Source organism: Stigmatopora nigra, chromosome 5, assembly GCF_051989575.1.
Source record: "Stigmatopora nigra isolate UIUO_SnigA chromosome 5, RoL_Snig_1.1, whole genome shotgun sequence".
Lineage (NCBI taxonomy): Eukaryota > Metazoa > Chordata > Actinopteri > Syngnathiformes > Syngnathidae > Stigmatopora > Stigmatopora nigra.
Window position 1 is genome coordinate 13,574,446 of NC_135512.1, and position 14,726 is coordinate 13,589,171.

The 14,726-nt window shown below is 38.6% G+C and overlaps 1 protein-coding gene across 1 annotated transcript; it reads left to right on the top strand.

The window, feature by feature from the left end:
• The first annotated feature begins 2,454 nt into the window (after nucleotides 1-2,454).
• Nucleotides 2,455-14,720, top strand: meltf (melanotransferrin). Its single transcript, XM_077717380.1, has 16 exons — nucleotides 2,455-3,464; nucleotides 5,081-5,235; nucleotides 5,446-5,545; nucleotides 6,293-6,478; nucleotides 6,558-6,717; nucleotides 6,959-7,026; nucleotides 7,123-7,307; nucleotides 8,002-8,167; nucleotides 9,123-9,268; nucleotides 9,345-9,441; nucleotides 9,513-9,707; nucleotides 9,787-9,940; nucleotides 12,512-12,579; nucleotides 12,655-12,842; nucleotides 13,818-14,010; nucleotides 14,104-14,720. The coding sequence occupies exons 1-16, from the start codon at nucleotides 3,422-3,424 to the stop codon at nucleotides 14,163-14,165; spliced, it is 2,166 nt and encodes a 721-aa protein (XP_077573506.1). The 5' UTR covers nucleotides 2,455-3,421; the 3' UTR covers nucleotides 14,166-14,720.
• Nucleotides 14,721-14,726: the final 6 nt, after the last annotated feature.

Genomic DNA, 14,726 nt, shown 5'->3' on the forward strand with positions numbered 1-14,726 from the left:
TTTAAGCTAACTGGAGCCCAGTGACTTACAGAGAAACCAGTTCTGCTCTCAGTGTTTTAAAAGCTAAAATATTTTCCCACTGCTCACAGTATCTTAAGCTAATTTGTATTTATTTCCAGAAAATAATTGTTTTTCGTTGCTTTAACAGAACTGGACTCTTTGATATATTTTAGATGCCACTGTCTGTTAGGTAAAGCACTGATGCAAATAATTTATTTCAAAGATGTATCTACAGTCTATATAATATGATATTTATCCCTCTGCTAATTGCATATTTTGGTACAAAAATAAATGTCTATTGGGATTTGATGATGTTTGTTTTGATGATTATTGAATTGAATTGCTTTTATTTTCATACAAGTGTAATGAGATTCTGAAGCTTTCACCAAATACTGCACAAATAACAACAAAAAGCAATCAGACTAATAAATAATCCATAAATAAGAAATGAAGAAATATGTAGTCCAAGGGGCAGTTCGGCGGTTGAGTATTTAACGTGTTGGCCTCACAGCTCTGCGGTCCTGGGTTCAAATCCAGGTCGGTCAACCTGTGTGGAGTTTCCTCCTTCATTCCAAAAACAAACATGATAAGCTGATTGGACACTCTTAAAGAGTGGATGTTATGGAAAAGATTTGAGAAGCACTGGATGAACAATGTCTTGAGCTATAAATTACAAGATGCTATGAGCCAGTCATTCAACAACTGCAGTTGATTGGGAATGTATTAAAAAAATGTTTGGTATATTCGGTCAAGTTATACTGTAAATATAGCAGCCACCTGATGGTGCAGTGGTATATCTGCCTGAATTTAGTTAAGGCATCGTGGGATTTATTCCAGTGTGTTGCAATGTAATTGTGAATGCAAGTGATCCTTTTCTGTACCACTTTATCCTCATTGGGGCTCTGGAGCCAATCCCAGCTGTCTCCGGGCCATAGGCATTAACAGAATAAGGTTTAGCTCATATATGTGAAACCGGCAAGTTTCAATGAGCCATAATTGACTGAGCTTGCCCTGTTAACCGTAGGCGGCCTGGTGATGGGAGTGTTTAGCGTGTCAGCCTCACAGCTCTGGGGTCCTTGGTTCAAATCCAGGTCATGTCCATCTGGGTGGAGTTTGCGTGTCCTCCCCGGGCCTGCGTGGGTTTCCTCCGGGCACTTTGGTTCCCTCACACATTCCAAAGACATGCATGGTAAGCTGATTGGACACCCTAAATTGCCCAAAGGTATGGGTGTGAGTGTGCATGGTCGTCTGTCTCATTGTCCCCTGCGATCGGCTGGCTACCGTGTCCACCGCCTCAGCTGAGATTGGCTCCAGCACCCCCCGTGACCCTAATGAGGATAAAGCGTTTCAGAGAATGAAATGAGATGAGACCTGTTAACCAAATGCTCCGCTGTGCCACCTTTGGTCAACTCAAATCAGTTTGTGTGGAGTCTAATGTTCAGACATGCACACTAAGATCAAGTAGGTCAAAGTAGTTCAGATATTTTATACTATGTATATGGAACCACTATTTTTTTTTACAGAGAGGTAATTGCATGAGAACCTGCAACGTTTACACATTTACCATATACAGGTACAGTATATCTCAATCTTAGTTTAGCTCACAAAATGTTACGTTCAAAGGTGCATATTTTAACATACTGTACAATCTCAATCACATGATAGAATGATTCCAAATGAGATGATTCCCAAGTCAGCTGATGTCATGTTACCTGTAAATGACTCATGCATTTCCACTTGGCTCAACTGAGATTTACTGTTTATTGCAGCAATGAATTGTGCTGTACAAACTATCTCTGGTACATATCTGCAATAAAATTACAGGCATCTACTACTATCTACTACCTCGGGGTAGTTCATACCAGTATTTCAGTTATTTCCTTTTTATCTACTGTTCAACAATAATTGGTTCACAAAGGTCAGTGGTTCAATACTAATACACTAATAATGACCTTAACAAATAAGTGTCATTTTCACGACTATAAGGCGCACCGCATTATAAGGCGCACCCTCAATGAATGACATTTTTCCATATATAAGGCGCACTGTATTATAAGGCGCACTGTATTATAAGGCGCACTGTATTATAAGGTGCACTGTATTATAAGGCGCACTGTATTATAAGGCGCACTGTATTATAAGGTGTACTGTCTATCTTGGAGAAAATTTAGGCCTTTTAAGTGCGCCTTATAGTTCTGAAAATACGGTAATTGCTATTGACTTCCAGGTATGAAGAACTCATTACACAGTCACCTCTAGAGCCAGCCATTGTTGATGTTTTGGATTCTTTTGGATAAAATCTTGCAGTGGGGGAGGAGCTATAAGATGGAAGATGTTGTAAATTAAGATGGCATCTGCATATTTCACAGTGTTGTTTCAGTTCAGGCGTTGGTGTTTTTTAAATATCCGACAGTGGTGGTTTTTCGTTGTTGGTTTTCTGTTTTTATATATAAGGCACACTGTCTATTTTGGAGAAAATTTAAGACTTTGAAGTGCGCCTTATAGTCGTGAAAATACGGTAACAAATTACCTACAAGTATTTTTGTTTTACTTTTAAATCAACCGTTTACTGAATTCTGTTGGAATGAATTTACTCACTAAATTTAAACATCTTCTGTTATGTATTAAAATGTTTTTTTTAATGGATGAAGTCAGGTGGTTCTGCATGCCAAGTAAGTCTCACAAGCAAGCCTCACACTCTTATGGAGTACACACAGTAAAATAGATATTTCAAGTTAAGCGCAATCAGCATCAATATTTCAACTGCCAGCTTCGACAGAGAATGAGTCACTAGGTAATGTTCCAGCATTTACAACTTGTACGTGTGTGTCGTGTGTTGACCTGAGTGTCCACTAGTGGAAAAGCCCCACAACCACAGATTTGAACACTTGTAAAAGACCTCTCTGTTCACACTCTGCTCTGCTGCTAGGTAACTCTGGCAGTGGGAGGTGTGTGAACTAACACATTTCCTGGAAGGAATAAAAAGGAAAAAGAATCAAAATTTCCTTTCTCAGACGAGTATATTAAAAACTTGAAATTTGTCTCTTACCAACATAAAGCATGTCTACTAATAACCGGCCTATTGTCATAATTACCCATGCCTTAATCAAACCTCAACTATTATTAATGTGTACATGAAAGCCTGCAAATTTAGAGCGAATCAGCATAGAGGTTTCGAGCTACCTCACGTAGTACACTCTTGGGTCTGTGTATGTACTGCTTTCATACCACTACAGGAATAAAACTTGAGCATTGCAGCCACTTGTGTGTCCCGCCTTTATTCCACCGGACCACAACGCACTGAAGTGAAAGAACCTTCCTGAACTTCACTTGGGAACTTTGACCTGAGTTTTGAAGATAAAACTCGCACTTGGACTTACAAGTCAGCAAAAAGAGAAAAGCAGGCTGCGTGATCGTAACCATGTGGACCAAGGCAGGAGTCCTTTTATTCATTCTTCATACTGGTGAGGATAATATAAGTGTCTCTTTTTGGGGGGAAAAAATATTTAATCAAACAAAATATTTGCTGTCCTTGTTATAAAGAAATTTAAAAAAACAACAACTTTACAGAGATGTGAAATTTAGGCAATAAATTAATCAATGAGGATATTAAAGTATGTTTTTCTTTCACAATCTGATATAGAATGTTAATAAATTGAGATTCATTTATAAGTGGCATGATTTTTTATGGCATAATTCAAATTTGCATTGTGATATTGCATGAAGGTTTTTCTTAAAAAGTGAAATGGAGATTTATCATGTGAAGAATGTACAGTTTAAATCAAAATTTCAAATGAAAGGTTGTCTTTGTAAAACAGAAAAGGTTTATAAAATGAGCCTCACAGCGTAAATTTAAAAAATGGAACTTTTCGAGTCACTTTCAGTGGAACAGCAAATGACCATTACCATTACTTGAAATGTACAATCCAATTTCTGCATTAAAGTTTTAATCTTTAACAAAGAAAATACGTGTTTTTGAGAAGATTGTGTCTATAATCAGGCATAGTTACCTGATGATGTAGTGGTTCACTCACTTGACTTCAGGTCGGGCAAGCGAGGGGTCGATTCCCGCTCACTGGTGATATGATTATGAGTGCAAATGGTTGTCTCTCTGTGTGCCATATGGCTGGTGACCAATCTAGTGTGGTTTTCCTTTTGCCTGAACTCTGCTGGAATAGGGTCCAGCAACCCTTGTGAGGATGCACGGCATGGATGATGACTGAATTAGGCATTATTAACACTGTTCGTCTTAGGTAGGAAAGTACTGTAATTAGGTTTAATCTCCTAGGACACCAACTCTTGCAAGGCATGCATTTTTTTCTCTTTCATAATTAGGCTAATTGGGACCTGATGAGTGTAAACACAAATAATTATCTTTATATTTGATGTATTTTCTGAGAAAAATGATGTCCACACATGGACACTAGGACCCAGGAGGCTAAAGTTTCCCCCTCTCACCTCAAAATGTGTTGTAAAGCTTTCCATGCTTAATTAAAATAATAATAATAATAATAATAATAATAAAGGTAACATTGTAAGCATAATTGCCCAGAGACGATCGATCAAGTTTTTTATTTTATTTTTGTGACTATTTTCATCGTATGCTTTTTTTGTAGGAAAATTGCGTAGAAGTACGTAGACAAATATTTTTGTAACTATTTTTTGTAAATCTGCAATACTAAAAATATTTTTTGTACTCTCGTGATTGAGTAAGATTCCAAATTCCTAAAAAGAACCATAGACCACAAAAAAATGAACCAATTGAAAGAACCATTCGTGAATTTTACGATGCAGACAGGGCACAGACACTTACAGAATCCTAGCAATATAAGAGTTCTGATGATCGTCGATGTAATACCGTAGTGACACAGCAGGGGGTGCGGACAATCTTGCGACATTCGTCATCTAGTGACGTCATCTAGTGACCAGCCAATCATGAATTTTACGACGCGCAGACGGGCGCAGACACTTACAGAATCCTGCCTATCAATGACCTACGGTCGAATAAATGTTAATCATTTTCTGAATGAAAATATTTATGTAACTGAACTCTCTAGTAATCTTGATGTGTCTCCCTCAGTGTGTGGCCAAAGTACCATCAGGTGGTGCACAATCTCAGATGCCGAGCAGAAAAAATGTGAGGCCATGTCTCTTGCTTTTACCCGGGTCTCCATTCGACCTAACCTAAGCTGTGTCCGTGGGACTACAGAGGAGAACTGCGTGGAGAAGCTCCAGGTTGGATCTTAAATCAACACACATGAAGTAGTCGTAAAGCGAAAAAGTCGTCGAATCATATGATTAGAAAAACTAGAAAAAGCATTATTAACAGTATTAGTTACCATTGATAGTGGTTGATTCTAAGTCTAATGCTTAGTCTTTGTCCATTTATTTTTAATGCTTGTAAAAATGTTACAGAAATCTAATGTATTTTGGGTTTGTGTGTAGAGAAAAGAGGTGGATGCTTTGTCAATGTTTGCCAGCGACATCTACAACCTGGGAAAGAGTGCCTTGTTTAAGATAGCTGGTAGTGAAACAAAATTAGACGGTAAGTTGTTTATCATCGTCCTTTTTAGAAAAACTATGCGGCTGTAGTTCAACAGTTTGATTTCTTTCTCGCAAGCACAAAGGATGATATTAGGATTGTTTATCATCAGCATTTAAAAAAAAAAACATGCAGCTCTCATTGTTCAACAGATCTATGTAGCATTCTTACAAAGGGTAAGATGAATATCATGCATTTCAATAAATGGTCTAGTTAATTGATCCAATAAAGCACTTGACTCCGATCAGTTGAAATAGGAAGCCATGCCAACAATCACTTCTTATGATGCACATTCTTCATTGACTTTTGAGTTATAAAATTATGGGTGTGTGTGACAGGGTAAAGTGAGTTAAGTTATAAATGAGTGCATGTGTTATGTAAAAATGGTTTTGGGATTGGGGGTTTATCATTCTTCGATTATTGATGCCTCCAGCCAAATAGCAAGCGTATAGAGGGGCAGTCGAGTTTATGTGTAAAAATGGACTCACGTAGCTATCACGTGGTAATCACGCAGGTATTACGCAGGAGACATGCAGATGATGCGTGGTGGTCATGTAGCGGGGTGTAGCTAAAAGCAGAGGGGGTTTTCAGGCATATCACTAAAGGAGAAGATAACAAAAACTGACCTGTCTGATTATTTCCCCCTGTCTTTTAAAGGCAATTACATTGCCCAGAATTCAGGGGTGCAACATGTGTTTTGCTTTTTACATGCTTTGCGGATCTCATCTGTGGTTGTACTGTGTATGTCAGGTACCGGGGCTTCTTACTTTGCTGTGGCTGTGGTGAAAAAGGCCAATTCTGGCATCAACATTCACAACTTGGCAGGAAAAAAGAGCTGCCATACTGGGAAAGGCCGAACGGCTGGATGGAACATGCCCGTTGGATACTTCATCGACCAGGGCTACATGTCAGTAATGGGCTGTAACTTCGCAAAGAGTAGGAATCTTTTCTTTGTTTTTTTAAACAGTCCTCATTTGTCAAACCTCAAACATACCCGGACATTTCGCATGATCAGGTGTGGCACAGTTTTTCAATGCCAGCTGTGTTCCGGGAGCAAATGAGGAGTCTGGCTATCCTCCATCTTTGTGCCAGCTGTGTAATGGTGATGGAAAGGGAAACCACATATGTGAGGCCAGCGTCAATGAAGAGTATTACAGCTATGAAGGAGCTTTCAGGTAACAGTTATCTAATACTACTATTGAATCTAATAACCTGGCGTGTCTTTATATGAAACAGATTTGAAGGTGCGCTTTATAGGGCAGAAAATACGGTACAAAAATCGCAATATTCCTCTTAAAGTGTAGTATCGGCCTTAATTGGGATAAAATTGAATTGTTTCAGGATACAAATCATATATGCATCCTAATTGCTGGCTTTTGAAAACTTTTCAACCTCAATTTGCATCGGTTTTATTAGGTGCATGGCTGAGGGTAAAGGAGATGTGGCCTTTATCAAACACACAACAGTAGAAGAGAATACAGACAGTAAGTATTAGTTAAATTAGTCCCAAAATACAGTGAAACATAAGGACAAAATATTGAGAGAAAATATATAATCTGTTATCTCTTCATTTTTTTCAGATCACGGTCCTGACTGGGCAAAACCTTTGAAGTCAGCAGACTATGAGCTGCTGTGTCGCGATGGCAGAAGACTTCCTGTCAGTCAGTGGAAGACATGTAACCTGGTCCGTGTACCATTCCGAGGCATTGTGGTTGGCAATCATGTCACTCCATCTGTGGTGTTTAACATGCTCGAAGAGGGACTGGTAGGTCCAAATATCTCACTAATATACACGTCAACACCTAAAAACATTAATTCATTCATTCATTTTCCAAAATGCTTATCCTCATCCTCATAATGGTTACAAGGGGTGCTGGAGCATATCCCCGCCAATCGTAGGCCCACCTGAAAACACAGATCTACTAAAATGTACAGTTTGGTAAACGGTGTTATTGGTTATAGTAATTGCAATCTGGATTATCTCATTTTCTGAACCGCTTCATCCTCATTGGGGTTGTGGGGGGTGCTGGAGCTAATCCCAGCTGTCCCAGGGCCAAAGGCGGTGGACACCCTGAATTGGTGGCCTGCCAATCGCAGAGCACAAGGAAACAAACAACCATTCACACTCACATCCAAACCTAGGGGCAATTTAGAGTGTCCAATCAGTTTACCATGCAAGATTTTGGAATGTGGGAGGAAACCGGAGTACCCGGAGGAAAACCACGCAAGCCCGGGAGAACATGCAAACTCCACACAGATGGGCATGACCTAAATTTGAACCCAGAACCCCAAAGCTGAGGTGCCGACGCCCTAACTACTCACTCCACCGGGCCTCCCGCAATTCGGATTATAGCTGAGAAATTCCAATGAGCTCACTAACAGATATTATTTTTGCAATAGTCGTTTATCATGACCTTGGCTATGAGGAAGTAAAATTCATTTGTCCTTCACATTTACAGGAGAAGTCTGAATTTGGCATGTTTTCCTCCAAACCTTACGGAGAGGGAACCTTACTCTTCTCTGAGTCCTCCGTCATGTTTCAGAGCGTCGAGTACGATGACCCTAAGAAATGGCTGGGTCAGCTCTATTATAATGCCATGAGTGCTATGGATTGTAAACTTCCAGGTACGAGTAGTAGTTCTTTGCATTTACATGCATTTGTCCACAATGAGCAGTAAAATGTGTTGAGGGGAATGAAGTAACATGGGATGGTGGACTATGACCATGATAGTTAATAGAAGAACCATATCTGCACATTTTACTGTCATTATGGATCTCTTTTAAAAAATGTACGGAGTAAGAGAAGTGGATTTAGCTTTATCTGCAAACTGTCATCGGGAAGAAAAGGTTTTAATGTACCAATGCTTAACTTTTATAGCTATTTATAGATTCTTCTCGCAGTTTCCTTAGTGTTAAATGAATAAAAGTTTTCTTATTATTGGACATACAGGGACCCCCATAGACACTGTATATATTTTCTCTTCCTTGTAACTTTATCGATTCTTATGATTATGGTTATTTTTGTCCTTTGTGGAACTCAATGCATTTTCTAATTGTCAGACGAAATAAGTCAACAATTCAATTCGATGTTCATCCGTCGTCAATGTACCAGCCTCGTCAAAAATAATAGTTCGGAGGCACAGAATTGAATATTCTTCAAAACTCCCGTTAAACCACTTCAAAATTGCATTTTTTTTTTGCTCCTTTGTTAATTGGCTTGACATCATCGATAAAACTATAAATGTAAAGAAAAAAATCTAAAATGTAAGCTTTGAAATCACCTACAAAAGGAAAAATAGAAAAAAAACAAAGTTGCAAACAAAGAAATAAATATACAGTGGGACATATGGCGAACCTGTACCTTAAATTTCCCATCATATGGTATAGTATTTAGATTAGATTATATTAGATAACTTTATTCATCCCATATTCGGGAAATGCCACAGTAGCAAGAGGGTGAGAATACAGACACAGTATTTACAACGCATACATTGCAACAAACACTACCTAACTATGTCATATAGATTCATAAAACATTTCCAATGTATATCTAACTGGTCACCTTTCAATCATTCAATAGAAAGCTCTTTGCGGTGGTGTGTACTGTCCATGGGCGAGCAACAGAAATGCGCTGTGATGGGTAGTGCCTTTCAAAATAAAGGACTCACTCCAAATGTCAATTGTATATATGGTGAGTCTGTGACTGACTGCATGAAGAAAATACAGGTAAGGTGTTCATTTTGAAAGGCTTATCCTCATACTTTATACTTGTTCTTTATCTCTTCCTAACTCCTTTTTTCAGAATAACGAGGCTGATGCCGTTACTCTCGATGGAGGCTATATCTACACCGCTGGAAAGGAGTATGGTTTGGTACCCGCAACTGGAGAGAGCTATACAGGTACACGGAAAATGATTATAAGGCACATGGATGCGAAACGTATGCCATGACTGACAATGTTCTTATGCCAGAGGATCGAGATGGCTCCAGTTATTATGCAGTTGCAGTGGTGAAAAAAAGTAGCGATTCCATCAGAGAACTTGGTGACCTGAAAGGCCTTCGTTCTTGTCACACTGGACTTGGTCGCACAGCTGGTTGGAATGTTCCTGTATCGACGCTGATAGAAAAAGGCCTGATCAGCCCTCAGAAATGTCAGATCGCCCAAGGTCAGAAGAAGGAGTCATTGGAAAGAGAAAAAAAAAGTCTTGCTTTAATTTTCCTGTTTTTTCTTCCTATAATACTTAGCTGTGGGTGGGTTCTTCAAGCAGAGTTGTGTACCTGGTGCAAATCAACCTGGTTTTCCTAGCAACCTCTGTGACTTATGCGTGGGAGATGATGCAGGACAAAACAAATGTGAAAAGTCAAAGGACCGGTATGATGGTTACGACGGTGCCTTCAGGTAAGAATATCACACCAAACGTACTTCTTAAAAGGAGACTTTTCCTACATGTTAATTACCGTATTTTCATGACTCTAAGGCGCACTTAAAAGTCTCAATTTTTGTCCAAAATAGACAGTGCGCCTTATAATCCAGTGTGCCTTATATATGGAAAAAACAGAAAACAAAAAACAAAAAACCACCACTGTCGGATATTTTAAAAACACAAACGCCTGAACTGAAACAATACTGTTAAATATGCAGATGCCATCTTAGTTTACAAAATCTTCCATCATATAGCTCCTCCCCCACTGCAAGATTGTGTACAAAAAAATCCAAAACATCAACAACGGCTGGCTCATGATTATAAGGCACACTTAACAGTCTTATTTTTTTCTCCAAAATAGACAGTGCGCCTTATGTATGGAAAAAATTCAATCATTGAGGGTGCGCCTTATAATGCGGTGCGCCTTATAATGCGGTGCGCCTTATAGTCGTGAAAATACGGTAGTTATAGTTTACGCCAGGGATAGGGAACCTATGGCTCGGGAGCCACATGTGGCTCTTTCGATGGGTGCATCTAGCTCTTCGCTAACCTGTGAGCTAAAATATGGAACCCGCTAGTGACAGAACTGAGATACTCCATCCAGTTTAATCTTCTTATATTGGATTGGACTGCTAGAATGCATACTCTCATTGATTAGCAACTGCATTAGAATGTTGTCAAAAGTATTTTTTTTTCCACTTTAAAAGTAGTGAAATTACTAAAATAAAACAACTATTTACATGTATTTTGACTTTTAAATTCGGAGTATGCTCTCAATGAATAACATTAGAACAACAAGATGTCACACAATGCAATATTCACAGAGAAAAAAATCATGTGAATATAATTAAATTAAAATTGAACTATTATAAAGTTACAATCAAACCATGAACGTTAAATCATAGATTATACTATTGCAAGATTCAAATTGTGAGAGTCATTTTGTTGTTTATTTTTCTCTAAAAATGAACCAGAAGTTGTTTGGTTTCTAGAACATCAACCTTTAGCGACTAAAGTCTGTGTGTGAACAAAAAGTTTGACGTAATATTAGGAGATTTAAGTAATATTTGGAGAAAAGTCATTATGCCAATAAAAACCTATTTTTGCATCACTCGAAATGGGAGTTGTTCAGGGTGCACAGACTTTTGGTGACATTAGGTCAGTGTGAAAATTTAAATTTTGGAATAATTTTGGAGGCTTATGTGATTGCTGCTTATAATACTTTGATGAGAATAATTATTGTTAATATAGGCGACATAGTTTTGAAATTAAAAGAATTTCAGATGGTGGTGTGCCTTGAGATTTTTCCCAGTTCAAAAAGTGTACCACGTCTCATAAAAAAGTTGGGGAACACGACTACAGGCCCAACACAAGCTCTTCATAGTTTGTGATTTTTATATGAATCTCTTCCCATATGCCCCTGTGTTAGCACAATTTCCACATACTTGTGTGTGCATTTGCCTGAGAAAATGTCAAGGTTAATTGAAGACCTGAAATCATTCACAAGTGTGATGAAGCCTAACGATGAAGGAAGGACAGTAGAGAATTCAAAGTTAGAAAATACATAATTTCATACCTGTCAACCTCTGCCGATAACTGCCCTTATAAATGATTATGATTCCCGTACAACCCCCCCAAAAAACCGTACACACACCGTACGACGCATGTTGACTCGCGGTAATTCGTTTCTTACTAGGTGGCTCCTCCATGCTTGCTTCCACGATATTTACTCTATTTATATCTACGCATGTGCATGTCATCCTTTATCGATATTGCCGTACGCACCGCTAAAAAAATACATACGATTGAGGATAATTTTTGCTGGTATACCGTGACAATAGTAACGATCGATGACAGTAGCGTCGTTGGATACCAGCCTACGAGACTATCTGGATTTTAGCCAAAACGGTCTTGTTGAGATTAGTTTTCACAAATATTGGCGATTTTTTTTAATTCCCCGTAAAAAAAGTCGGTGTACGGCGTACATGATTTGAAATGGAAAAAAAACGTATAAAATATGTATAAAACATACAAGTTGACGGTATATTGACCTCCATGGCACCGAAGGACCAAATGATAGGTTCATTAATAATTACCCTTCTTTGTAATTATCAATAACTGCAGGCAGACATCTTATTCAATTATTGACATTTAATTAAATAGATTGGATCACAGATAAGAACCTTAAGGGAGGAGATCTTCAAAAGTATCCTCCCGAACAGTATTTCGCATACGGCTTTAAGGCATTTGGAATAAAAACAATCACGCCTTCATTTGACCTAACAATCATATAACAATTACATAAAGAACGAGTGTTATGGAAGTGGCAGATATCCATATCTGTTGTTAGGCCTTGGCGTCTCTTTCCCTTGGATAAGTCCATGTGAGAGTTGACTAGGCGGCAGTTTATGACCTCGAGCCGAACAATAGAAAGACTTTAACAAAGAAATGAATTACTACACATATATGTATAATAGTAATACAGAATAAACCCAACAGTATGTGATTTGGCAAAATATATATCATATACTTATTCTTTCATACAGGTGTCTGGCAAAAGGAGATGGAGATGTAGCCTTTGTCAAACATTCAACTGTTTTCAAAAACACAGACGGTAAAAAAAACCTACATTAAATGTATTTAATATTCTTCTTGATTCCTCATATTAACCATTTCTTTGGTTATTCAGGCAACTCAAGTGAATCTTGGGCTACAGATCTACATTCCAAAGACTTCCAGCTGCTCTGTCCCCATGACACCAAAGTTGACGTCAATCAGTATAGATACTGTAATCTGGCTCGTGTCCCCTCCCATGCCGTAATGGTGCGGCCTGATGCCAACGTCCACGCCATCTATGGTCTCCTGGACAATGCGCAGGTATTTGAGAATAAATATTGCAATGTTTTATGTTCTGATGCGTTTCGGTCACTACGAGCATAATGCCACAGGATGTACTGTAGTGTAACTCGATAGGAACTATAGCTGTCAGGATTGAGTAATAGGCATAGCATAAAGGTTAAAGATGTTTAGGTGAGTTGGTTGTCTTTGCGTCGAGTTTTCATGCTGTTTTTATAGAATTTTCTTTAACTCTATACAAAACCTGGGGTTAAAGCCAGTGTTAATGGCTGATAATCGTTTCCGTACTACAACTGTTGTTCCACACTACGATGGGTTAGTGCTCAGAAGTATAATTATTTAGCCAGTAAAAAGGTTCATTCTATTGGTGAAATTGGGCATTTTATATTGGAAGTGGGTGGCCTGGTGGATAAGTGGTTAGTGCATCAGCTCTAGGATCCTGGGTTCAAATCCAGGTCATTCCCCCTGTGTGGAATTTGTACGTACTATTCCCTGGGCCTGTGTAGTTTTTTTCTGGGTACTCCTACATTCCCAAAACATGCATGGTAGGCTGATTGGACACTAAATTGCCCCTAGAAATGAGTATGTGCGTGGTTGTCTCTCTCCTCGTGCCCTGCGATTGGCTGATGACCGTATCAGGGTGTCCCCTGCCTCTGGCCAGAAGTCAGCTGGGATAGGCTACAGCACCCCCCACGACCCAAACGAGAATAAAGCGGTTCGGAAAATGAATGAATATTGAATGAGAAGACAGCCTCCAGTGGTAGACTTTAGTACTGCAATGTTTCAAAACACTTGGGATTCATTTTCAAAGATATACATATATGGTATAATGTTAAGTCTGAAGTATCCCATATAATCTTATCTATCGAAGTGCAGACATAGTGTAGTTTGGTTGTGATAACTTCCCTGATAAGTGCAATGAAAACTTTCTGCTACATTCTCAAATGTTTTGCCTTACTAAACATTTAAAGCTTTACTTTCCTTGTTTTTTTGCAGATATACTTTGGCAGTGACACAGGTCCAGAGTTTCACATGTTTGACTCGCAGGCATACAAGGGAACAGATCTCATCTTCAAAGATTCCACTGTACGTCTTGTGGGTGTAGGTGACAAAAAGACCTACAAGGAATGGCTAGGCCAGCATTACTTGGACTCCCTGATCCTTATGGAGTGTAATTCCTCACGTAAAGGTAAAGCGATAGATTTTTTTTTTTAATTCAGTTCTGACCGCCTGAAATTTGATCATTTCGTCTGTAATGTGTTGAATTTCCTTTTAATTCTAGTTATTTCCTCGCTGTGGTTGGTTGGCGTCATGCTGCTCAGTTCTATGTGGATCACCATCTAAATGTCAACATGAGTCATTTATCCGAATCCCTCCCTGTTTTCCTGCCCAAAATAATTCCACGAACAGCAAACAAAAGCAAAAACTGACTCACACTACCTATTTGTTTACAGAAGGTGAACTGCCATATCAGAGTATATGCTGTCACCTGTTAGAGTCTCACTGCTTGGTCAATCTACTCCATTCTTTTCACCAGCACAGTTTGTTTTTCAGTTATAAGCCTCAGAAAGTAGTTTGGATTTGATCAGAATACCATTAAAATGACAGTAATTAACGCACAAGACATGTGAAAAGTGCATCTGGACAAAAAAATGGCTCTCCCATGTTGAAAAATGTGCATTTTCTCTTTTTTTAACGATCGTTAACTCTTGCTTGCTCCTTTTTACATTTGAAATATCAATATGATGTATTTTTTACATGATGTTCAGATGCCATATCAGTGTATATGTACTGACTCATACTGTTGGAAATCAGTGCAATCTAATCTCTGAACAAAGATTTTATTTCAGTGTGAAATTATAAATTGTAACTAATATTTAGTTGCCAGGCCAGTGAGTCTGCACA